The sequence below is a fragment of the Meles meles genome, chromosome 7 (genome assembly GCF_922984935.1).
Source record: "Meles meles chromosome 7, mMelMel3.1 paternal haplotype, whole genome shotgun sequence".
Lineage (NCBI taxonomy): Eukaryota > Metazoa > Chordata > Mammalia > Carnivora > Mustelidae > Meles > Meles meles.
This window is the reverse complement of record NC_060072.1, coordinates 79,628,257-79,656,141: the sequence shown is the minus strand read 5'-3', so window position 1 is coordinate 79,656,141 and position 27,885 is coordinate 79,628,257. Positions and strand designations below refer to the sequence as shown.

Here is a 27,885-nt window from a genome sequence, read left to right as displayed (position 1 = left end):
CCTGAATCTCACCCACAGCCCCTGTTTCCAAGGTAGTCCTGGTCCCCATTCTCAGTTTTCTGGATTCTTCTGTTAACCCCTGGTCTCCTAACGATTCTCACCTGTAGGAGCCGCAGGGGCTACCTTGGGGCATGCTCAGTCCACCCTCCTCAACTTCTCAGACTCAGCCAGGCAACTCTGTCTTATATATGAAAGCTTCTCATTTCATTTGGGGGAAAAAACTGTTCTACTCCTAAAAACTAGTGCGAACATCATACCTACCCTGCTCATAGTAACTTCTGCTCATATTAGTTAGCCATAGATCTGATCTTGCCACCCCTTTGTCAAAAAACAAAATCATGTGAAGGTTTCTAACTGCACATAGAAGAAAATTCACTCTCTTCAGGCTCTCTCCATTTCTCACAACCTGCTCCTGTCTTACTTTGTGATCACTCACTCTTCTTGCCTTCCCCAAAGTCCCCTATATTCCAGCCACACTGGACTCACACTTTAGATTCCCAAAATTCTGAATTCTTCACTTTCAACTGTCTTTATGGCCAGAATGCCGTACCCTCATCTGGTTGCTCAATGTTCAGCTCAAATGGCATGTTCTTTATGAGGTTCTGTTTATGCTTTTGTGTTTGGTTTGGCTCCCTTAGTTACAATACCCCTTCTCTTCCTGGCCATCGTTTGCATTTTGTCTCACTATAATGACCTAAGAATATTTATCCCCTGGAGGGTCTAGGTCCCGTCTTGTTTCCCTCTGGAACCTCAATATATTAGCAGCCTCGCACCTTAGAATGCACTTGAAATCTGTGTTGAATTTAATTGGACGGTCACTGTCAAGCACTGGGTTAATTTACTACTCATATTACCAAAAAGTCACTAATGCATCCAATTATTTGTAAGAGCTATATTTGACCATGTGCCATGGTACAATGAAAATAAGCATTAATGGATAAGATCTTAGTTTCCTAGGGATTGTAGTTATAATCACATGATTCAAATGCATACAATAATCCAGCCATTTATTGTAGCTTAATATGGATGGGGGTAGGGAAGAGATTACTCGTTGCTTCATGACTTGGAAGTTTTTTGTTATAAAGGCAGAGGAAGTTTATTTATTTATATATTTTAAAGATTATATTTACATATTTTAAAGAGAGAGAGCTGAGCCAAGGAGGGGGGAGGGCAGAGGGAAAAGGAGAAGCAGACTCCCCACTGAGCAGGGCTCAAACCCAGGACCTTGAGATCATGACCTCAGCCCAAGGCAGATGCTTTACCAACTGAGCCACCCAGACACCACAAGGTAGAGGAAGTTTAAATGTTTATCTTAGTATTCCCTAGAAAATGAAAAATTTTTCTTTCAGAATTCAAGCAATTTTTCTTCTATGAAGAAGTTAGTGCTGTTTAATGGACTTCTATTTCAGTTTTAAAAGCATCAGTAACTGGGGCACCTGGGTGGCTCAGTCATTAAGCATCTGCCTTTGGCTCAGGTCATGATCTCAGTGTCCTGGGATCGAGCCCCACGTTGAGCCCCATGTCGGGCTCCCTGATCGGCGGGAAGCCTGCTTCTCCCTCTCCCACTCCCTCTGCTTGTATTCCCTCTCTCACTGTCTCTCTCTTTCTGTCAAATAAATAAATAAAATCTTGAAAAAAATAAATAAAAGCATCAGTAACAAAATGCATTGTGGAAAAATGCGGGCCCGTACTTTTGAGATGAGCTGATTTTCTGGAAAACAGTAACTGTAGTTGTACAACTTGTGCTGAAGTTAAACTTTCATGAGGGATGCTGGATAATTCGATTATATAGTGTTCATGTCATATTCAAACTAATCAATTTCCACACTACTTGGAGGGTCTGCCTTTTGCCTGACAATGGACTAGGTGCCATGGGAACAATAGAGAATTAAAAGATAAAGGAAAACAGTATTTTTGCCTGTGAATAATTAGACATGGATCCAATAAAGAGAATGAGACAAAATATAATATAATCAGATGCCAAAGGGTTTAGCACAGATAAAGGCTCATCTGTATTCAAGGGAAACAACTCCTCCTCTAGGCTTCTCTCTTTCTGGAATGGGCACTGCCCTCAGCCACACACCAAGGTTCTGCCTTCTAATTTAGCTCCTGCATTAAATTTCTCTCACTTTCTTCTTTTTATTTTGGGTCCCATGGTCCTACGGTTCTACTGCCTGAAGTGTGTATCTCCTTGCTTCTGCATACCTTCCTAATTGTCCTCTCAAATTTGCCTGCACCCCTCCTGCTTACACAATCCAGTGACTGCTCTCTGTCTAGTTAATCCAGTTCAAATGCTGGTCATCATATTCTAAAGAGCCTCAGCAAGGTGTCTTCATCCATTCGTTCTCTCACTCATTCAGTCAACATTTATTTTTTTACACTTATTTTTTATACATTTATTTTTATACATTTATATTTTTATACTTATTTTTATACTTACTCTACTTTATATAAAAGGTATACTTATACTTTTTATAAACACTTACATATATTTTTTTTACCTATGAAGAAAGCCAGGCTTTCTTCATAGGTACTAGGGATATTATTATTTTCTACTGAAACTTTTATTTTATTAATATGAAATGAATCCAGAAATTGGGTCTCTTACTGGCTGTGTACCTGGCTCCAAACTGAGCTGGTTTCCTTTACAAAACAGGGACACAATTTTTCCTGTTCAACTTAGATCACAGAATTTCTGGGAAACTTTGAGATATAGGATGGGGTGGGGGGGATTTTGAAAATCTTTTGCAATCTTTAAAGTCCTAAATTCAGTCATCTAACATAGGGAAGAGAAACTTGTTCCAGCTGAGGTGACTGTGGAGAGCTTTCAGCATTCACTGTTCTCTGAGCTAGGGGATGGACCTGGTCCTGTAGACAGTGGGAGATCTATCACTAGAGACTTCTGAGCAGAGGAGCCAGAAGAACAGTGTACTGGCCTCAGGGTGGAAGATGGCTTGAAGCAGAGAGACCAGAAGCAAGGAGACAGGTCAGGAGTGGCAAGAAAATGTGGGTTCAATAAATCCAGAAGATTGGTGGTAAAGGAAAGGAGTGGAGTTAAAAGTAATATGGCAGAGGAGGAATCCCTTGATTTGAGAGCTTGGATGTGGTGGCTGGGAGAACAGGATAAAGGGCACTGATGAAGAGATGGTGACTCACAAATTAGGATTTGAAGGGAATGATCAGCTTGTGATCCCTTTTCCAGGGAAAAAGAAACCTGATATCATTTATATCTGAAGGAGATGGGTTTACTGCTGAATGGTGAGTCTGAGTTGCACATCTATTGAGATAAATACCAAATATCTATAAAATAATAATCACAGAAAGTATAATTAGAACCAAAATGGACTAATAAGGGCTTTGAAGACATAGTACTTCATAAATATTTCTCAGATTAATGTACGTGATTTATGGGCAGAATCCTAATATTGGGGAAGAGTGTGAAAGGAGGTTCAGTACAAAGTGCTTCCCTAATTATACTGTTATGAATACTATCTTATTTATTTTTGCTGTTACAGTTGAAAAGGAACTGTTTTTCTTAGAATGCTCCAATTGATTATAATTTTTTGACGTCTAGAAATGCAACTCTTTTGTGTTTGGGTGAAAATGAATTCATTCTTTATTCCCACTGCTCCAGGATAATGACCCAGATTCCAGGCTTTCAAGATATGTAATTTATAAAATGGTAAAACCGTTTTTTTTTCTCCTGTGAAATTTTGGTGCCAAGAATATTTACTGAACACTGTTACGTAAGGGTGTTCCTTTAGTGTTCCAGTTTCTAAGACTCCTCTTTGCACATTATTCCATGCAATTTGTATTTTTATGCTTGTTTTCTGAACTTATATTTTATTTCAGTTCTTTTTTTTTTTTAATTTATTTGACAGAGATCACAAGTAGACAGAGAGGCAGACAGAGAGAGAGAGGGAAGCAGGCTCGCTGCTGAGCAGAGAGCCCGATGCGGGACTCGATCCCAGGACCCTGAGATCATGGCCTGAGCCGAAGGCAGCAGCTTAACCCACTGAGCCACCCAGGCGCCCCTTTATTTCAGTTCTTAAAGAAGCATTTCATATTTATACAAAATACCTCCCCCCAAGAAAAATCCACAAGAGATTTAATAAATGCTAGCATAGAATAAAAATGGATATCATTCCTTAGGAATTTCTACACCTGCACTATTCAATATAGTAGCTGCTAGCCACATGTGACTATTGAGATTTAAATTAGGTAAAATTAATAAAATCAGAAATTCCTTTCCTGAGTTAGACTAGCCACATTTTAACCAATCAATACCCACTTGTGGCTGGTGGCTACCGCAGTCAACAACACAGACATAGAATATTTCCATCAACAGAGAAATTTCTATTGGGTAGTTCTAGTCGAGACCATTGTTTACATAAACGAAAGGCATGATTGCAGTCTGATTAGCTCCATTTGCTCCACAGTTGGTCCAACTATTTGTATAGCACATGATAATTAATATTGCTGAAAATGGAGATCAGCTAGGCCAGTTCCAATTTGACAGCTGTTCACGGGCAGACTCCTGTGGTCAAAGTCCTGGAAGAGCTTTTGCCATTTTTTTTGGGACCAAGTCAATACGGAAGAATGTATTTTTTTACTTCACTGGTTCTAATGGGACCATATTATCCATAACGCCCAAATCATTTCCTAGAATTGTGGGCAATCTGATTCTCTTAAGGGACTTCCAGCATAATTTATTTCATATTATGTAGTCAAATTTATTTCACTTTTAATTTTATTTAAAAAAAAAGTGAATCTCTCCAGTCTCTTAAGAAGTAAATCTACACTGCGTCGCCAAACTCAAATATAGGAACCTGAGGGGGAATGAGGTGCAGGGGCCAGAGCCTGGTAACTGTCACTGGGTAGGCTTCTCCCTCTTGCCACATTAAATATTGTAATTAAACGAATGTTTTGTGAGCACTGTAGAAATATTTTGCTGTTCTGCAATTTGTTGAACACCAAGAAAACATTCAATAGATCCAAGAAAAACCTAAAAAGATTGGGCCTTCCAAAATCACGATTGTTCTGGCTTCAGTTTACAATAATGGTCAATTTAATTATTGGCTATCACAGAACATAAAATGAGCCATTACGATAGCTTATTAGATCAGAAAAAAACAAGTCTGACACGGAAGGCATCTGATTTAACTGATTCTAGTACTGAGAATTCACCAAAATAATTCCTGACTATAAACAATGTTATGGCCATTAAATTCATCTTATAAAGATCAAACATTTCAGGAGGTTGAATTTTAAAGCACACTGAATAATGGGCTCTTATGAACAGGAGACTCTGTTTAGTCAACCTAGCTAATTAAAGCACTTAATAAATGGGGGAAACCCACTACTCTAAATCTCTTGTTGGTACTAGAGAATTCTCATTTGCTCTTTCAGAGAAGTAATCAATTGAAGGGAACATTTTTCTTCTCTTTGTTCTTTTCCATCAATTTTAATGGGTACAGAACATCAGTCACACAAAATGTAATGGGACAAGAAGATGGATGGGTACATCTGAAGCCACTAGTCACAGGACAGAAAACATCCTGATGAGGTGACCATGGCAGGCAGAGTTCAACAATATGGCCTGGGCAGTATTTAGTAAGTGAAACTACGTTGCTACATGACTTGATATTAGCACTCAGCAAAATCAATCTCCAGACACAATTTATCAGATTTCTATAGGTCAGACTTTCAAAGTCACATTCTCAAAATATGCTTCCATGACACTCTTAATTCCAGAAAATGATTTAATCTAGCAACAAAGTAGATAAAGAGGAGAAGAACAATCTAACCTTAAGGAACCTGACCTTGTCTTAAAAGTGATTAAAACTCCTTTGAGGAGGGAGTTTTATTATAGACTAGAAATTATGTCCCCCATCACAAGATGAATTGGTGGATGCAGTGGTTGCTTGTCAGATGTTGAAATCCCCTCCTTCAGGACCGAGGCACTCACTCTCCCAGCCCCCGGGAACACTGGGTGCAGCCTCACAGCTCTGTCCTGCTCCAGGACCTGTGCTCAGCCAGAGCAAACTGCCTTGTACAAAGCTACACCTGTTCCCCAGGGGCCACCACATCCAGAACTCCCCAGTGCAGGAGGACAAAGCATGGCAGCTTTGCCTCACTTGAGAACAACTCCCAAGGCCCATCCCAGCTTCCTCCCATCCCCCACCATCCAGTGAGGTCTCTGTTGAGACTGTATCACAGGCTGCTTTTCCTCTGCCTTTATGTCCACACAGTGTGGTTCCCAGAGACAACTAACTCTCCTAGCATCTCTCACACAATGTCTCTCTCAGAGCCTGTTTCCCAGGCCACAAAACCCAAGACAATATATATACCCAAAGATTCATTATGGGAGGGCAGAGAATTAAGATAATTGAGATTATCTAAATTTAAGATGAAATTAACTGGATGAGATGACTATGGATATTGAAGTTCACAATCGGGGTAATATACTATTACTTTGTTGGGAGTGACACAGAGATGTTTTCTATATAAATTAAAATTTAAAGCATATCGTGTTTAATAATTTAAATATAGTTTGATTCTAGTGGGCCTCTATATACTCATGTATCCAGCAACTAGTCAAAGCATATTAATGTACTTGGGGGCTAAGGTACCATTTTCTTGGCATGCCACTTTCCTTTCCTTTTTTGAGGAATTCGAGGCAACATTAGGCATCATATGACTGCCCATTGGTCCCCACTTATGAATACTATGATATTATTAATAATGGGTAAGTAGATATTTCCCTAAGGTCCTGTTAGCCATTTGTCTCATATGCACCTTCTAAAAGCAATAATTTATAATATGATATTAAAAAAGGGAACTAAACCTATTTGAAAAACATCAACAGAAGATTCAACATCTCAAATTAGTAAGTGTTTTTCCCTCTCTCAGGATTTTCTGTGATCTACAAAACAGATATAATACTGGCCGGAAAGCTGTGAATACTTCAAAGCCATCAAAGTAAACTTCAAAGAGAGGGGCCAGTTTTAAAATAATTTTCTGGTTGTTGTGCAAGGTGAGAACCAGGTATTTACAGTGGGAGGAAGAACAGGAAAGCACTGCGGAGCTATCATTAACACACTGATAATATTGTTGCTGGGTGTGCACAGTGATACCAACAGGTCAGGTCCATCAGTCACAGATAAAGTGCCGATCACTCAGTAAATGATAATCCATCAAGAAGATCATTTCATGAACGTGATCTTACAAGGAAATTGCTGGGGGAGGCTATTTATCTCTACCTATTGCTCTACACGCTTTTATCACTATTGCTTTTTTTTTTTAAGATTTTATTTATTTCACAGACAGAGATCACAAGTAGGCAGAGAGGCAGGCAGAGAGAGAGGGAAGTAGTCTCCCCGCCGAGCAGAGCCCGATGCGGGTCTCGATCCCAGGACCCTGAGATCATGACCTGAGCCGAAGGCAGAGGCTTAACCCTCTGAGCCACACAGGTGCCCCTTATCACTATTGTTTCTAATCAGTTATGAAACCACAGTTTAATTTTCCTGAAATCTAGGACTTAGTTACTTTGCTTTCAAAGAGGCTGGAATGACAATATAGAAGATCTGTAAGATCACTTCTTTATATTAATATTTAATGTAGTTTTAACAACTTTTTAGGATGGTTAGTATCCAAATGGATCCCATAAACCTGAAAATGAACTGATACTCACAGACTCCACTTAAATATATCCGAGAACAATCTACTATGCATGTGAACATCACAGAAATGAACTGTAATTTTTATACATTTGCTAAGGTTATGGGTATTTATTGGTGATATCATATTTCAGAAGACGGAAACGGAAAAGACTGAATTAAGCCATCAAGTCTACACCAATTCAGGTAAAGTTCTTTCTAAGACATTTTGGTCTAAATTTCTCATCCTGTGAAATATGAGTATATTAAAGGCAATACTGTCATTGTCTTCCCGTCTCTCAATTCAACTAACTGCATTAAATATAATATGGTGCAACTCTAAAAAGCTTTCAAATTTTTATTTAATTTTTACAAATTCCTGAAGATTGAATGATTGACCCTCAGGTAGAGACACCACCCTTATATATAATTCTTAAATTATAAATTGCAATCATAAGCAAGACAGTAAAAATATCCTTCCTTCTTGCCTCCCTCTGCAGATTACCCTAGAATCTGGATAAGGTTCTGTTTGACATGGAATGTGAGCATTTCTGTTATGGGTCAGAACTAATGTTTATGGGAATAGGAAAATCATCCTGGTTTGAAAAGAACATTTTCAAATGCAAAAACTTAACTTCTCCCCTCTCTGAGTTTTCTATCTCGAGTTACCTGTGGGTCACTGAGTTAGACTGTTCCTTGAAAAACTTCACTGATATTGCGTATGTAAGGGGGTCTATCTTTACTCTCACTATATTCCTCACGGCTCAAAGAATATCTTAACTTTTATAAGGAATAATGAATAATGAGTAAAATAAATATGGAAAATATTTTTAGTATATTATTGAATTGGACAAGGTTTTATATAAAGCTTAAAGTTTTAAGAACGGTTATGTTTTTTTTTTATAGGCTATTCTTTGCTTTTTAATTGGGATATCTGCACTTGGATAAATTGTCATTTTATTGCTAGAGTAATTATGAAACCCAAAGACACCTTCATCAGGGAAAATTCAGGCATATCCCAGTACATTTTTTTTAAGATTTTATTTATTTATTTGACAGACAGAGATCACAAGTAGGCAGAGAGGCAGGCAGAGAGAGGAAGGGAAGCAGGCTCCCTGCTGAGCAGAGCGCCCATGCGGGGCTTGATCCCAGGACACTGGGATCATGACCTGAGCCAAAGGCAGAGGCTTTAACCCACTGAGCCACCCAGGCGCCCCATATCCCAGTACATTTTACAATCATCACCTTGAATTCTTTTTATACAAAGGAGGAACATATGCAAAATGAATAGTTTAATAATTTTGCCATATTGTACTATGCCAGTGATGGATATAAATCATGTAAAGTAAAAATAAGTATGTATTCAGCCATTTTTGCATAAAATAGCTAATTCAATTTTACAGCACAGAAGGCAGCAAATTTAGAAAATGACCGTTACTAAATCAATAATCAATTCATTTAATCACACACAGAACACTGTTTTGCTTCATACACTGTATATATAACATTCTATTTTAAGTTCCTTAACTGTCACCTATGTTATAGCAAATCAGCATCACTATGACATCTCATGATACTTTGCTTTCCTCTCTCAAGTAATATTGCACCGTGTACTACAGCTATCCAGGAGTAAGCGTATTCCCAGACAGTAAACACCTTGAGGGTAGAGATTCTAACTTACTCAGTTTTTATGTAGTCTTCACCATGTTGCCTGGGACACAGAATTCATTTAGCATTTAGTCATTCATCTTTTATTCAAGAAACATCCATATGGGCACTGGACTAGATTAAAGAGAGGGTTTTTGCCCACTAGAGAAGTTCAGAGACCAAAGAAAATCATAAGCAAGGTAACTAAGAAACAAAACCATTTGGTACAAGCTATGACAGAGATGAGCACTGGGTACCTTGGAAGACAAAAGAGGGTGCCTGCTCAAGTTCAGGGATTCTGGGAAGATGAGTAAGGTAATACCTTACCCAAGCTTTCAGGAAGGCTACAACTTGAGTTGAAAAACAATGGGGAAATTCTAGACAGCAACAATAGCTAGGTTTATTGGCTCATTTGACAGTTAAGAAATAAAGTTCTATTAAAAAAAAAGAAATAAAGTTCTATCATTACCTATCACGACTGGAGACTTTGAGATAAGAACCTGATATGCTGGGTCCACTTGGGTAATAAAGTCCTCAGTTTGGGAGAAGAGGTCAAGGAATTGGAGTACAGTAGGGGTGCAGGAAGGGCCAGTAGTGTTTGTTTTGAAAAAAGCAATGACTGAGTTTCTTCCTTTCTAAGACACAAAGCCCCCCACTCCCCTGTCCCCACCATATCTTCTTGTTTCTGAATTTGGGATGCAGCTTGCAATCAATATGCATATTAAAGGTGGTAGCTTGTCAACCCTGCTTGCCTGCAGCTGTTCTTAAACTTGATGATGAGCCTTACAATTAACAATACCTTAAAATAGATGACATCTTCAAAATCAAGAAAATGCAGAACACGTAGTCTCCTGAATTATCTTATTTTTAAAGAGAATTCAGTGAATACTGGAAACAATGACACATTGAGATTTCTTTGGTGAACGTGGTAGTAGCGAAACACTCCCTACCTCCCTCCATGCCCATTCTTATTCCTTGAGTCAATTGTTTTAAATACCTGCTCTGAGCCAGGACCTATAAGATATGATAGAATCATAGGGATGGATAAAAACTAAATATAAATCCAGAAGCATTTGATTGTATTTCAAATTGTGAAGCACCTTGAATAAGAGCATTGGGAAGAGTGACTTCCCTTGTCTTGGGTTCAGAGAGGACTTCCCAGATAGCAAACCTTGAATTGAGTCACAAGGGATTAAGGTTTTTATATGCATGGTCATGTGAAAAGCACTCTAGGCAAAAAGGACATTGTGTCAAAAGGCAGAAATATGGGAAAAACCACATTATTTTCATATAAGAAATTATAGTTTGGTTTGGTGAAAATTTGGACTGTTGGGAGGGTATGAGGAGAGACAGCAGATTGAGATATATTTTTCATGCCAGGCATGGTATTACAGAAAAATGGGGAAAGACTTCCACCTTTTATAAGTGGGAGTGAAAAACCACTTACCTATACTGATGGGCTCTCATAAGTGAGATAATTTAAGTGGAAAAGAGGTAATAGAAGGACCTTTTTCTCTTCCTTATAATAAAAAGGACATCTCTATACACCCTCACAAGGAGAACTACAAAGAGCATCTATTATTTCCCTTCCTTTCTTCTTCCTTTCCTCCCTCTCTTCCACTTCTTCCTTTATCAAATATTTATTGAGAGACTACTCTGGGCTAGGTGCTCAGTATTATGGATCAGTTCAGTGGATAAATATGAAAAGCTCAAGGGGAGAGATAATTGGTATTTACAATAAAATGAACATGACTTTAGCATCAGGCAGGTCCTGATTTGAATTCCAGGTGCTCCATTTGCTGACAATATGAATCTGTTACTTGATTATGTTGTGCTTTAATTTTCTCATTTGTAAAACAGGGACAATATTGCCTATATCACAAGATCGTTGTTGGCCTAAAATGAGATCATAATCTCAAAAGTTACCATTTTTGGCATTCCTGTAACAGGTAATGCCCTTTGAATGCACGATCTCATTTAATCCTCAACAACACCCTTCAAGGTTAATACTAATCAATTAAATGAACAATTACAAGGAAATTATGTAACTAAGTCAGAGAGGAAATGAGTGGTATTCTTGCTTGATTCCAAAGTGTGTTCTTTCTCCTATGCATTGAGCCTCTTCTATGTACCACATTGTAATCGGTATTTAGCACACACTTATCAAACAGTAACAAACCCATGTGCCAATGGAGTAAAACATTTTCACTATTTTTCATGTAGTCTTAACACGGAGATTCAGTTGCTTAACCAAAATCAACACCTAACATGCTAAACATGAGTCACGAAGGAAACACAGAGCATACTAAGGGAATGAATGGCAAAATCTATCCACTATGCATCAACTCAAGAAGCTATGCTCTTTTCTTTCTAATTAAATTGATATTCATTTATAAAAACATTTAAAAATCATATATGAGCTTTTAAATTGACATAATATAACAAGGCTTAAGAATTACTCAAATTATAAAGTCACCCTGAGTACAAACAATATTTCTAGATACCTGAAAATGACTGTAATGTCATATAATATATGCAATTCTTTTATTAAGGATAGTTGACATGCACAATGTTACATTAATTTCAAGTGTACAATCTAATGATTTCACAGGTCTATATTTCATGCTATGCTCACAGCAAATGCAACTGCCATTAGTCACCATGAAACACTATTACGATACCATTGACTATATTCCCGATGCTATACCTTTTATCCTAGTGACTTATTCATTCTATATTCAGAAGCCTGTCTCTCCCTCTCCCCTTCACTCATTTTGCCCAGTCTCCCCTCCCCTCTTCAGTTTCTTCTCTGAATTTATGGGTCTGTTTCTGCTTTTTGTTTGTTTGTTCTTTTTTTTTTTTTAATTCCACACTATAAGTGAAACCATGACTGTGCTCTTTTAAATAAAATGCCAACCAAAAAATACTTACACATTTTCTATTATTTATCCTTAGGGTGTACAATGGCCTGCAGTGAGGATGGCCCTAAATCTACTCGTTTTTGCTTGGAGATGGAGACACTCAACTATCCTCATCCCATATTCTGCTTTAGCCAGCCTGTTCTTCCCACTTTCCCCTGAATATGTCCTACTAGCCATATTCTGTGACTTTGCTTTTACAGTACTTCCTGGACACCAAACATACTGCCTTTGACTAAATGGACATACAATAATTAAGCTGAACTAAAAAATGAACTCCTAACCTAGGCCATTCGAAATAAGAACCATTGCTAAGCTGTTTTTATGAAGACCCTTAGGTTATCCTTACCTATACAGAACTGTCCTTTCTCTGCAATGTCCATGGTGCCAGGGTCATAAATTTCTACATTTGTTTTCTAATTGCTTCACGATAATACAACTTGAAGACTGGCCTCTTCTGCTTCTTTTGTCACCTCTCTTGCTATCTGGCATAGTACTGAGCACAAAGCAGGTCCAGAGTAAGTACTTTGGCTATTCAATGAGAAATATTCTTTCCTGAGCTTTCCCTTATTAAAAAAAAATCATATCTGAATTCTACCATGATTCAATTATAGGAAAATTATGATCACTGATTATAATACTGGTCTTTCATCTGTGGATTTATTATTTTTTAAAAACAACAGTAAGTATTTTAGAAATTCTCTTTGTTCACACATCCTTGAAAGAGTTGCGTTGTTTTAATAAAGGTACCTGAAACAGGTGCTTGAGAGGCTTGGGAGTGAGAGGTTAGTTCAGAAAAATCTAATTTCCACTAAGATGACAGCAAGTTTCTAAAGAAGAATTTCTTACAGTATTTCTAAAAAGCTACATAAAGCATAAGTGTGTGTGTGGGGGGGAATGCTTCACTAGGACCCAAACAACCATAAAGAAAGATTTACAGCTTGTTACAGAATGGCACAAATTAGCAATTAGATGTTATATGTTGAAACACAGGAGAATATGGGGCTGCTACCTTTTAAGCTTTTTGTTGAAGGAAACAATGAACTTTTCATAATAACCCTTTTAAAGCTGTTATTCCACATTGAGATTGATAGAAGTAAAAAAGAAGAAATGAATACAGCTGGAAGGGAGATGGAGATGGGACAGGTTATATTGACGACTTTGGAAATGTTGCATTTATATATGAAAATCACAGCTGCACTTAAATTATCTAGACTTCTAGAACTGAAGACAAAATTACTATCTCGTGATACCTAAATCCTCATGAGCCACAAGAAAACATTTATTAAGAGTAACACCTAAAATCCTTATAGTGTGTGCCTGAGGATGGATCATCGGAGAAAACGGTGTCTACAAAAGGCTGTTTGAGGCATCCTGTTCTGGGCACCCTGCTCACCTTTTCTGCATAAATTAAAATGTATCCAAGACCGGGATCCTTCCCAGAGTCACAGTCAGGGCTTCTTCTTGAGTACCTAGTGATTTAATTTTTGTGCTTTTCTTAATTTAATAAGATTGGGGCACCTGGGTGACTCAGTTGGTTGAGGATCTATCTGCCTTCAGCTTGGATCATGATCCTGAAGTCCTGGGTTCAAGCCCCAAGTCAGGCTCCCTGCTCAGCCGGAGCCAGCTTCTCCTTCTCCCCATCCCCACCCACTCGTGTGTGTATGTGTGTGTGTGTGTGTGTGTGCGCACACGCTCTCTCTCTCACTCTTGCTCTATCTCAAATAAATAAAATCTTAAAAAAAATTTAATAATATTAATTGGATACCTATTAAATGACTTGTGAAAATTCAATATATGAAAATCCACTTCTATAAAATGAGTGTAGCAGACTGATTAGCTGTCATGGAAGGATTTTCCCCTATCAATCTTTAGAAACAGTTCTTCTTGTAAAGTTCAGGAACCACTGTTCGCCAAAGCTATGTGGCTCATTTGTTACTATCAAACATGATTGGAAGTGAATAATAAATGTGCTTATGTCAAGTAATTATGTAAATAAGATGATATATTTTAGAAATATTTTCAGCAAAAATAGAAATTAAAGAATTTGTCAATCAGATTATCCTACTTAGCCAGCAAATTGAGTTGAAGAGTCAAATATCTCAGTCTATTTTCAGCAACATGTGCTTTTGCATATAACATAGAATCAGTAAAAATATTTTTCTACAGCATTCCATCTAAATAGAAAGGCAATTAGAGATGGTTGACCTTTTCCTGGGTCTAGATCAATTCAATAAGTGTGAGAGTGTGGAGAAATTAAATGTAGACATTTTAATATGTGATATTCTGATCCTTTCAGTAGGGGAAGGCACTTCCTTATAAAAATTATCTACATTTATTATAATCATTAAAACTATTTACTTTTATAAGAGGCCTTTTGCACGTCGAAACACTCAAGCACTTAAAGTTTTCTTCAAAAGTCTTGGATAAGGGAGATTCTAGCTACATGGACATGTTTTATTTCTTAGTACTATATTATCATCACTATCTGAATAACATGACTCAATATGTGAAATCACTTGATCTTAGTTTTGAAAGTAAAAGTTAAAGATGACTTTCATTTTTAATATTCACAATATTAAGTAATTTTATATATTTTTAAAAAGGCTAAGAAAATCTATACTCCAATGTTAGCAAGAACTCCATTTTTGATCATCTGCCTCATCTCAGAGAAACTTCTTGAGGGTACAGCAGAACTCTACTTTGAAGCCATTGCTTACTGGATTTTGTTCATCTTTCTGTCCTGCAATGCTCTGTAATCATCATCACTGAGCTGTGTCCAGGTTAGGCTCTCAGGAAGCCAACTCTGAGAGTAAGAGAATGTGCTGTTGCCTCTGTGGAAGGGAAAAGAAGGCAGGAGGAGTGGGCAGAAGGAGAACTGAACTAGGATACAGGCCCAGAGACACTTGCAGGGAGCTTTAGAGCTGGAATTACCCCCCATCCCCAAGTGTTCCAATCCAGGCTAAGACGCCAGGCATTATACACCTGCATCAGTCTGTCACTGGAGGGGGGCCTCCTGGGAGGGCAATAACCTTGGGTGAGGAACTTTCTGCAGCTAAGATAGTCCCTGAAGGGGCTGACAGTTGAAGTTTTTCATTGAAGGCACTCTAGCAGCTGGGGTAACAAGTCCTTTCTGAAGGGGGACCCTGATAGCGCATGATGTGTTTTCAAATTCAAAGAGGCTGCAGTTCTCATACATTCTAGTGTGTTTGACCACAGTGGCCGCTCCTTTCTAGAACTCTCTCCTCTTGGTTTCCCCCACAACTTTCCTCTCAGTCTCCTTCTGGATCTACAACAATTCCACTTTTTCTCCTTTTCTTCTCCCTTTCCTGTTTCTCAATATTATGTCCTTGACTTACAACTTACTTCACTTTTGAGTTTTTCTCCTCACTTTTACATCTTTCTGTGCGATCTCATACAATACACATCTTTATGCACCAAGTTTCTGTTTTGCACATTTGCTGTCTGCCAGACATTGCTTAGGTGGCCCATAAAAGAAGCCAACAGTCTCCTTTTCTCTCCCTTCCCCAGGCCTCTCTTTCCTTTTGTCTTCTCTAGGTAAATTTCACTCTAACTACCCAGTTTCCTAAGCCAGAAACTTACTGAAATTTACTTCCTCATGGGTCCCAATCCTTTCCTCCCTTTTACATTCTTTCTACCACTAATTTACATTAGCAACAGCCTCGTATTGGTCTCCCCTGTAGTCTTGAACACCATCCTCATCTCAAACTCAGCTGTCCCGGGACCCACACTACCACCAAGTCCGCATGCTTCCCTATCATCAGAGTGATCTCTCTTTCAGAACAAAAACAAACGGAAAATCCAGTCATGGGCTACTCTCTAGGGTCTGGTCTTGTGCTGGGAGCCTGTCTCGGGCTTTAGGTTTTAGTAACACAGAGTATAGTTCTCCAACTCCAAGTCCATTCACAGCTATCATCTATTTGCCACCTTTGTCACTCTTCTGTCTTTTTGGTTTCCTCTCTCCTCTCTCCCCAACTCCCCAAGCCCCCCAGCAGGTTGAGTACCTCTGCCCTCCTATAGCGGCCTGGCAACATCTCTGTCAATAGAGGCTTCACTTAGATCACACGGGAATTCTCTGCTCGTGCATCTTTGCTACACAATGTGCATTTCTCAGAAACAAGGACGGTCACATTTGACTCTGCATTCCACGACAAAGATCAGCATGTCACACATACCAGGCAATCAGAGCTTACTGAAAGTTTATTGAGCTGAACTGCGTGTCTAGAGTTTCAGGCACAATGCTAGGTGGTTGACAAAAGCAAGATGCTATTATGATGTATCCTCATTTGTTCTTCTGATAGTAAGGAATAGATACCTCATTCAAATAAATGAGATGTGGATGGATTTATTATAGGAAAGTTATTAGCACTGGAAAAATGAGGCCACTCTGAGGACCTGCTTATTCTTCGTGCTTCTCTCTCTCTCCTGCCCCAGGTGCTTTATTTCTCACATGTCTCTAATTCTCTTACACATCTGAGCCTCACAGACCCTCAAACTTCCCAACCTGCTTACAGTTTTCTCACTCTGCAATCCTTTCAGCCTAATCCCATTCCTAAGACTTGTTTCCCAGCATGAAGTTTTGAGACCAAAATCACCTAATGGAATCCTTAACTTCATGGACCAGGTGACTGGCCCTGATTTCATTAGCTGTTAGGCACGGGGTGGAAAGGAAGGCTGAGTTAGATATGGTCCTTCACCAGAAGCTATGGGTAGGAGAGTTTACTCTAATGAGGCTGTGGATATATAAGACATCATGACCAACCCCAATGAGCATCTGCTGGTAGATGAAGGTCAAAGGACAGATAAGCACCGGACCTGCCTTCAAGGAACTCACAATCCAGCCACAGGAATTGACTATAATAGACTGATGAACATGAAAAAGGAACCCCCCAAAAGATAAAATGTTGCAAGAGTTCCAAGGTGGAAAGATACACATTAAAAAAAAAAAAAAATCAGTTAAGTGCAAAGGGCTCTTGGCCTGAAGAGACATTTGAACCAAAGGGGCAGGGTATGTACAGCCAGTGATGGAAGAAAATAGTGGATATGGGGGGAGGGCCACAGAAGCTGAAGAAAAAGAACTGGGTTAAAAGGATCCAAGATGGAAAGATGACTGAAAAAGAAAAGCTAAAAGACTCGTCTGGGGGTATTATAGATTGCATTTTGGGAAGACCAGTTAGAGAGAAAGATGGAAAGGAACGTAGGGAAGGCTCAAGAGGTCTCTGAATATACTAGAATAAGAAGTTTTACTTTATTTTATAGTGCTCGGGAGCCACTGGGTATTATTCCTGCAACAGTAGTCAGGGTGGACTGGCACACTGACAAATTGTAAGTGGGAAAGTTCTTACCATGATATTAGAGAGTGTTAATAGAAGGGACTGTGGTTCGGGGAAGGCTGGAAGTGATACTGGGGAATGTGTAATTAAAAGTAAAAGAACGAGAAAGTCACTGTGTGGATCAAGAAGACAGAAGTACCTACCCATTTTAATTTGGTGTTTTTGTGCTTTATTGATGGCAAGGACAGTGAGAACTTCACTGGTGTGTTAAGGAATGTGGGACAAGGATGAAGTTTGGGAAAAGAGAAAGAGAAGAGAGATTTAAGGAACTCAGTGTAGGGTAAAGGAAACTTCCACATATTTAAAAACTATGGGAAGTGATTCTATAACTCCCTATTGTGTTTTCTGTGAAGATGAAATAAGACAAGGCTTGGGAAAAAGTGCTTAGCACAGTGCTTAGAATATAGTCAAGGCTCACTATCAGCCTCTGTCAATATTGTTATTGTTGTTACTTTCAGTGCAGGGTCTGTTTCAGTTCATGTTGCAAATTCATGGATGCAGGCTGTGGGGAGACCTTTGAGCTGTGCCACAATAGTCAAATGTATCAATCACCTCGGTGGCATGCAACAGTGTCCACTCAGACTAGGACATAGCCCAGATAGCTAGCGCCATTCTCCTTGGGCTTTTCATGAGACTGAAAGCAATTTCTTTTCTCTAATTTGCCAAGCGAGTAAGAGGAGAATCTTACATACCACATTAGAAGATCTTAATAAAATCTTATAAACAGCTCTGTGTTAACAGTATGAGCTTTTAAATATTTGCCCACGTTTTGAACAGGTTATTCAACAGCAGTTAACACCCCATTGATAATTTCTATTATTTAGCCACTCAAAAAGTTACATTTGATTCATGTATGAAAAATCAAACTATGAAGTCAAGAGATTTAGGTATTATCCTCCAATCTCACTCAGAAATAAATCTGTCACTAGCTCAGGAATGACTGACAAGCTACTGAAGCTCTCTTGGTCCAGGAGGGCTGTTTAATCAGATTAATAGGAAACAGGTAATTTGGTTCATGTCCATAGAAGGGCACTGTTCAAATTACTCATTTATTAATTCTTTAGAGGTTAATAAATAACCTATTTTGAAAAAAAAATCACTGTAGATAACAATTATGTCCTAAGCACATATCAAATTTAATAGATGCATAAAGATGCATGAAAACTGCTTGGTGGGATTACTGGATCTACCCAAACTCTAGATTCTTCCATCTGTGTTCATGCTGGAGCCTGATTGGCCCAACTCCAACTGAAAATAATTTTCTTGAAATGACATTCCCTCTCCTCTGCCAACTGAAAATCTTTGCTCCTCTACAGGAGCAAAAAGTATCAACAAAATACAAACTTGACCTCATTTCACACCTAAGCACAACATTCTGATTGTTTCTCTAGACTCCTCAGTGAGTCCACATTTGCTTTTATTTACTACAGTTATAAACCTGAAACTGTATTCTATGTGGCCCATGTTATCAGATCGCTAAATATAGAAAGAAAATGTGAAAAAGTTCAATCTCATGATGATTCCATTACAGAGAAATACATATTTTGTTCTTGGACATGTGTTTAGGATTCACCGTTAATCTTAAATCTTCATGTGTCCTGGTAAACTTTAATTTGCCTTCGCTTTTAAGAAATAATAACAAAGGAAGCAAGAAGGTAGGTGACCTGAGGATTACAAGTCTATAAATGAATATGATGTGGAGAATCAGGTGTTAATGTTTGCGTGAGCTAATTCATCTTAATATGCCAGCTAGAAATACTCAGGCTTCTAATCTCAAGTCACTTTTGTAAATAGTGTCCTCTCTTATGGGGGCAGCCGTGTGCCCTCCCGAACACCTGGTTAAGAACATACTCACTTTGATGTGTGCTCTGAGCTGCCTCTCCTCCAAATAAAAATAGAAACTAGTTTGCAGCACCACACGGGGCTCCAGTGTATATTATATGAGCCTATCACCCGTTTCCTTTGATATCTTATCTATTCCATTAACTCAATAAAATAGAACGCAAAGCTGGGGATGAACTGTAGGAGGGCTCCCCCTGGAAAACACATCCAAGACCTTTAAGCTGGGGTTTTAAGTTATCTAATAAAAGCCAGTTAAATGGAAGCTAATACTTCATTTTTCACCCCCTTTATTAAAGATCATAAGTACTGCAACTCAGGAGTAGAGAAAATAAAATAAATATATGGAGGAGTACAGGTGGAGGCAATAAAGAGTACAGCTTATCTATTTTCTCAAGATTTAGGAAGCACTTAGAGGCAAAAGTCACAGACAAGCATTTTAAAAATCCACAACAAAGACTCTCGCTCCTTAACAAATACAGTAGTCCTTCCTGGTTGCAGCATGCCTGCTTGATTTCTTAGTAGAATGCAAACTGCTTAACCTAGGTATAATCAGGAAGGAGGTCACCTACGATGTCCACCATATTATACTTTTATATCAATTTAGTAATTCAGGTGAAAAAAGAATAGATTGATTAACCACTCCCCTGCTCTCCTACCACCCAAAGAAAATCAACACTAGAACTCAAACTCCCAACAAGCCAAACTAAAGGAAAGTGTTCCACCTAGAGACTGTTTTCATGAGTCAAAGTGGATGAGAGCTTATCTGGGAAATGAATATTATGTTAGCCCATCCTTGCAAGTTTGTAGGGAAAAAATAAAGCAAAAGGTATTGCCCCTAGTGTAATTAACAATGTTAATCTTCTTTTTCCTCTCTACGGTTATAAAGGAGTCATTTTTATATTTAATTAATGCAGAGGATCATTTTGGAAACTGGCTAATGAGCCTCTGATCACATTACCATGAAAATGTGCATTAACATTGCAACTGAGGAGGCTGTTTCATGTGTAGCAAATCCACTTTGTAATTAGCCCACTGTGAAATGAATCACGTCAGGGGGAAATGTGAAGGAACCAGTAGGCAGTGGGCACTTGGCTACTGCTGTGCCCAAGGACCACCAACATCCCAAACATTGTCTTTCATCAGCAATATTGTCTAAGAACAAAAGTAGCAGTGTCTCACATCTGGGACAAACTGCAAAAAGGAAGGAATAAACTTTATTTTGCCAAACAACAAATCTGGACTTCAGCATGCACCCCAGGGAAACCTGCTTAAATAAAATGGCGAATTAACAGAATCCTGTGAAAACTATGAAGGCTAGGGATATAGTTTTTCTTATTTTTATTCTGAAAAACCCTCAGATATACATTAAAGGACAACTGAATTTTCACATTCTCCCTAAGACAAAAACATATTGTAATAAGCTCCTGAAATTAATTTCTAGCACCAGAGAGACAAAAAATAAAAAATAAAAAATAAAAAGGACCTAAGAACAAGTGATAAGAAAATCCCTTTATCTCCTTTTTAAGCCAAGACATATGCATATTTCTTTCTCATATAATACAAATATACCAGGTGATCCTCTTAACCCAAAGCAAAAATTCCTAATTAATCAAATAATTCCTCTGGCTAACAAGATTTGGCAAGAAACTTTTCCTGTCTATTCAAAATAACTGAGATCACAGACCTATAAAATCCCAACGTTAATGTAGCCACGATACGCTTGATTTTCAAATGTCAACACTATTCCAAAATGAAAGAGGTGTCTCAAAATATTACAGTGTTACTCCTTTGACTTGACTGACATCTTGGTAGGAGATACAAAAAATGTTAAAAAGAATCCCACAGGAAGTCATCTGAAGGGGGAGTGGCAAGGAAATCCAAAAACTGCCACCCAAAACCAAAATAAAAAGCCCCCACCCAGCAAGTCTGCTCTCAATTCTGAAATCTACTGAAAGAAAAAAAATAAAGCTAGCCACAATTCATTTACCATCTTTCCAGAGAAACACAAAGCCTGGCTGCTGAGGTGCTGGCATCAGACCCTGCACTCACCTGGGAAACTTCATACAGCAGTTTGTAGTGTTCCTCTCTTTTCTGAAAAGTGCACAAATTGCAGCCCATTCTAAGAAGCAGAGGGAGAGAGCAAATCTTCTAGTTTCCCCAGACCTGAAAGGCAAGTGAACTGAAAGGGAATCACCCTCCAGACTTGACTACTGTTTTTCATCAGTCACTTCAGCCCAGAAACACAGACAAACCGCTGTTAGCTGGAAGCACAAGCCAGGCTGGTGTGTGGCAGCATGCTCTTCTTCGCGTTCCCTAAGTATCTTGCACTCACGGATACACACACAGAGTTTCCAGTCAGTTCATGGCAACACTCCCCCTGTCTCTGCATCAGTGCACATGACTACACAGATTCCAGCTCATGAATATTAATAGTGCCTCATTGATTATTTATGACAGAACATGTTAGCAGGGAGGGGTGTCATAGCTGCTGCTGATGACAGATGAATATTCACTAATTAAGAAGCAAATGTAGTGTGGTTAAACAAAATTCACTTGTGTCAATACCATCTCTGTTTATTAAGGATAGAGGGGGTGAGCATAGGGCATTTCAAAAAGGAACATACACTTAATTTCTCTGTTGATGTAAGGTTTTAATATGGGAATAGGAAATTCAGAAACAGAAATATATTGGTTCACATCTCCATGTTTTGCAACAATTAGAAGAAATATTTTCAGTGTTAGTAAGTCTAGGGGAAGACGAATGGGAGCAATTATTTAAATTTACAAAATAAATGCAGAAGCAAAGGAGAATTTGGGGAGTGATGTGGGACAGGAACAGAAGATGGGGGCTATCTTTCAGTTTTAATTCTGATCCTATAAAAAACACTGAATAGTTCATGTGTAAAGACCATTACCTACCAGAGAGGAAATAAAACACATTTTCTTAATCTAAATAAAGAACGTTTAGGTGAATACGAAGAGATGATACTTATACAGCTAATAAATATTTTAATTAGATAATAAGGGCATATTTATTGAATATGAATTTGCAGCACTATGATGCATGCGGGTCTATATTTAAAAATCAGATAAATAGAATGCCTTTTCTGAGAAAAATTTCAAATGCTTATAGTATTTATGCTAATTTTATTAAAGTCATATATAATATTTCAGAAAGCTGACATTGGCAATATTTAAATTCTAATGTAATGCACAATGACTCCATTTATGATTCTATATTTAGAGTTCATAATGTACAAAGGTGAACACAGACTTAAAAAACTCAGCTTAGATGTTTAGATAATAGAAGTAAAGCATTTAATTTCACACTCTCACAAATACATATATTGTATTGCAAGCTGGCAATTTTTATCCTTTAAGATACAGTACAAACAGCTAAAGCAGATAATAAAAGAAAATTCCTTTTGTTCCTATTCTGACTTAACCACAACCTCTGCTAATTAAGAAGTATGTCCTTGTTCCAGCACATCTTTAAACTGGACAGGATAGCAGGTGGGTTCCAAAGCAAAAATAATTACTTGGAAACTGATGACTGTGGTTTGGAATTACATTGGATCTTGAAGATTTTTAATTGCTCATCACTTACGTAGGGCCACTTTTTGGGGTCCAATTTCCTAAAAGCGCTTTGTCAAATGTTTAGAATCGAAAACAGGAAATGATTCTAATGAGTACTAATTGTTAACAAATTGGCTTTGCAACTAGTAACACCTCAACACCAGCAAGTTGCAAAGAGATGAGCAATCATCTGCTGCTTATCGGTCGTTTCCCTTGGGATGTAATAATCCGATTTTCTGGGCCTAATTTCACCTAACAGCCTGGAAGAAAGCCAAGCTGAGAGACCTACATGAAAGTGGCATCGTAATAGGGAATACTGCTCGTGACCAAAGTTCACCAGGACTTCCTGCAAATTTGAAACTACTTGTAGTAGCTATTAATTATTTTGATTTCATTATGGAAAGAAATGTTTTCAAGAAAGTATCTGAAAAGACCTTTTATGGGAATCAACGCTGGGGATGAGCGGGAACGGTCTTCTGTAGGTGCAGTGGTAAAATATACATATTTGATGCTTTAAAAAAATGTTAATTTTCTCTGAGTCTCTAGCACCACTTCCAAGGAAGTGTTTTTATGCTGGAGTCGACATCCTTAAAGTGAGCATTGCCTATTTTTTTTGAAGGATTCTGAACTGCTGAAGTGAAAGAGTTAATGATCTCCAGATGTTGAAATTCTGTACTTTACAAGAAATTAGAATGCAGTAAGGCAAGGATGGTTCAGTCATCCATCAATGAAAGTGTCTGCTTTCTCTACTTATAAAACTTCTTTATGAGACAGGTTTTGAAAGCTAAGTAGGAAACCTAATTATTAAAGCTATTGCTGCTTATTGGAGCTTTCTTCTCAGAATATTCTGTAGTTAGCTTTTAAAGAAAAAAACAATTATAACTTTCAAAAATATTTTCTTAGTCATCAGAAAATAAAGAATGAGCATTCCACTGAAGTCAGCAATTTCACACTGAAGTTATTCATTCATTCATTCGTCTTGGCTGTTTGTGTCTGTTCATTACTAGTGCCCCTGTTCTTTTGTTTCTATTTCAGGAAGCAAGGGCAGCTTCTCTAATCATTTGTCAAATGCTGCCCGTGGTCCATATACTCTGGAAGGATTCCATCTTCTGCTACTAATGGGCTCATTCCATCGAACTGAAGGGTGTTTAGAAAAAGGGAACACATATTCCAAAGTTCTCTAAATTTCATTAGAGTTACAAGGCTTTAGAATTTCCAGTGACTAAACTGCAGAATCTTGTGTTGGAATGTAACATCTGAAGTAGTTAGGGGCAAATGAGTTAATCCAATGAACTTTGGAACACTGAAATAAAATAAAATAAAATAAAATTTTTAAAAAAGAAAAAAAAGGAGTGGCCATGCAGCTCAGTGGGTTAAATCCTCTGCCTTCAACTCCGGTCATGATCCCAGCGTCCTGGGATTGAGCCCCGCATCAGGCTCTCTGCTCAGCAAGGCGCCTGCTTCCCCTCTCTCTCTGCATGCCTCTCTGCCTGCTTGTGATGTCTGTCTGTCAAATAAATAAATAAAATCTTTAAAAAAAAAGAAAAAGAAAAAAAACACAATGTCTTAAAAATACAAATGGATTAGATACTATCTGTGGTGGATAGTAATAATGCAGGATAATATGGTTTAAAAAGAAGCTGAGGGGTGCCTGGATAACTCAGACAGGGGAGCATCCACCTCTTGATCTTGGTTCTTGGTCTCAGGGTCGTGAGTTCAAGCCCTGTGTTGGGTGTTGAGCCTACTTAAAAATAAATAAATAAATAAATAAAATGCTGAAAAAAATAAATAAAAATAAAAGGAAGCAGAGAATAGAGGACTACCTTTCTGAGTATCCACGCAAAAATACTCTCCAAAGTGCAAAAACATTTGTTGTGTATGTGTTTCAAAATATACTTATTTATTTTTACTGCTTTTAATTTGTGTTAGTTTATTCCCCAAAGTGCAATGGCTTGAAAAATTGGACGTAGTATCGTTAAGATCTATACTGCCATATAAGAGGGTTAAACCGAGGTAGCTGAAAAGAAGGAATACAGAATTTATCCTGTTTCTCCTATATAAATCGTAACGCTGAATTAACTGGAGTAGATGAGAGGGAGTTTCTCCTTATAGAATTATTCCACTGCATAAATGAAGAAAGAATGATAGAACACGCTCATGCCAGAAATCCTTAATTAATAGATCTAGGTACTGAGAATTAATGGCTGCTAACATCTCACACACACACACACACACACACACACACACACACACAATCTGACAGAAGAAAATGAGACCACTCTTGAAAGAGCATTTCCAAAAGTGAGCAAATTAGAGGGAATTCGGAGAACAGGGAAGAATATTAAACTATACCATGGAGATGTGATCAGCCAAATCCAGACTGCGAATAACCTGACATAGATAGATACATATTCCCGTTTCTTGGAGAGGGAGAGAGAAAGAGAGATATGATGGAGAGGAAGTGTACAGATTAAAGGAGACTTTAATGACATTTTTAAAAAGGCATTACTAAACTACATTTTTTGGTATGTACATCATTTTGGGTGATAAAAATCCTGCCTTCTTTTTAGAGGATGCTTGGATACTTCTGAGTCGGCACTTAGCTGCGTAACATTTTCTAAGGTTTAGTATCTTATATGCAATCACAAAGATGAAGAGCCGGAGGCTCAGAGACACAGCGACTTACCCAAGGTCAGACTGAGTAAAGAGATCTGAACTCAGTTCTCCAAGGACAAATTCTGCGGTGGAATTCAATAGCTAAGTTGCTGAGCTCTCTCTCTTGCAGAGGAAGTTAGAGCCACATCAATATGCCCTTCCCTGATTCTGACGACCCAGGACACGGAGAGTAGTGTTTCAAAGCAGTGAGGAGAAAGAGAGCGAGAATGAGAGCGAGACTTTTAAGAAGATCTAGTCTAAAATAAGGGAAATGATTATTTCTGGTTTAAAAAACCCCACTTTATTATGATTTAGATAAATAACTAAACTAAAATTAAACTTTATCAAGGTATTGACTTTTTTTAATAGGTCACAGCTGAATACCTTCCCTTACTAATACACCTTGATAATGGATCAGTCGGCACTGTACTGGAGTGCACACTAGGAATGACCAACCCATCTCAGTTTGCCCAGGACTCTTATGGATTTAGCTCTCCAAATTCCATATCCCAGAGCTCCTCAGTCATGGGAAAATGGGTCACCTGAGCGCATGCTTCTATTTTCAAGCTCCAGCAAAGCTGAACGGCTGTGTAAATTTCCCTGTCTTCCTACCTTTGCTACAGATTGTACCTCACACTGCATACTCTTCAGAAACTCCAGAAATCATTCTGTGGTCCAGCTGAAATGTTCTTTCCTCCCTGGCCTCATGAATTTGGAGAAGTGATCGCTTCACTAAAGAACTTCTAAACCCTCAGTGGATTTTATCCACACCCATCTCAAGCTATGCATCATTTTCTACTTCACATCATTTTTATGTAGCTGCTTTACCTCACAGGGTAACTATAAGACCTGTGAGGGCAGTAGGAACGTAAGTCCCGGACAAACTGGGATGAAGTGGTCAATTGCCCTTTGACCTCCCAGAATTCCTAGCGTGATGCTGCTCATGTTGAAGGTCTTCAGTAGAGGACTATTGAGTGAATGGATGTGACTGGGAGATTAAACAGACCTGATTCTGGCAAAGTGACATAATTTTGCGTTTGTGTTTCTATACCTCATTGCTAAGTAAAGTTTTTTCCCCAGTAGGGCTGCTTCAAGAATATTAAGTCAAAGACTGAAGAACCATAAGTATAAGATATTTAACTTGGTTTAATTCTAGAAACATCAAATTGAGAGTTTATGAAGTAAAAATTTCTCTGACAGTTATGCAAATAAATGAGGTATGATCACATGTGTTTTATCAGTTATTTGCACATTTATGCATATATTTTATATGCACCTTTAAAGTTCTATTCTGTCCCACATATGAGTGAATTTATTGAATACACATGATAATTTATTGGGCACTGATCATTTGCCTGGTAGTATAGGAATTCCAGGTGTCTCGAATGACGTCCTTTTATTTGATTTTCACAGTGTCTCTGAGGTAAATATGTCAGATATTATCCCTTGTTTTTGATAAAGAAATGATTAGGTGTTGAAATTGCCAATGCCAGGAGACCTAGAGCCTTTGCGCTTTGGTTTCATCCAGTGTTTATTCATAACAATGTGCAATATCAACTACTCTCATGACTTTACAAAAACGCTCCCACTTATAGAGTCCATGTGTCATCCACTTACTTGGTTATAGCTCAACATTTCAGTGTATACCCCAGCATCCTTTTCACATTGTTCTCACTACTTGACCTTGTTGATTTTGCATCTACAATTGTGGCTTGCAGAACTAAAAGTACTTTGCCCACTTATAAACTCCTAGGAATTGTCAAGTCAGGAGATGAGACTCCCATAGAAAGAAAACATATGGATCTCAAGGAAGATGACTAGGATTTCCATTTGAGACCTGTCACTGTTGTCTGTATGGCTTTGCACGCTGACATAATACACACCTTGCATGCTGATTCTGAAGATGAAATGCAATAGTATCCAGAAGAAGGGATTCATAAACTCTGAAGTATTTTGTCCATATTGGTGTGCTGGTTCAGCATGGGTTCTAGGGGCAGTCTGCTCTGGAAGTTCTAGTACCTCTAGTTTCTATCTATGTGATATGGGGCAAGTTATTATTTTTGCTTATCTTCCCTGTTTCTTGGTTTCTCATCTTTAAAATGAGGATGTAATGGCACCTGCCAAATAATTACTGCAAGAGATACAGTTGTTGTGATGATCTTATGTGTCGGGTACACCTGGCACATCATACATGCCCAATAACATACTGGCTACTAGTAATCACACAAGTAGTAT

At 38.2% G+C, this 27,885-nt stretch overlaps 1 protein-coding gene across 2 annotated transcripts in view; it reads right to left on the bottom strand.

The window, feature by feature from the left end:
• PDZRN4 (PDZ domain containing ring finger 4) overlaps nt 1–27,885 on the bottom strand; it is a 379,365-nt gene that overhangs the window by 111,645 nt on the left and 239,835 nt on the right. Inside the window, exon 1 of one of the 2 annotated variants that reach the window (XM_046011116.1) lies at nt 21,469–21,537. The exons of the other annotated variant lie outside the window; for it this stretch is intronic. Coding sequence (XP_045867072.1) covers nt 21,469–21,537 — 69 coding nt within the window. Of the gene's footprint in view, nt 1–21,468; nt 21,538–27,885 lie in introns of those variants that run through there. 2 annotated transcript variants of the gene reach the window in all.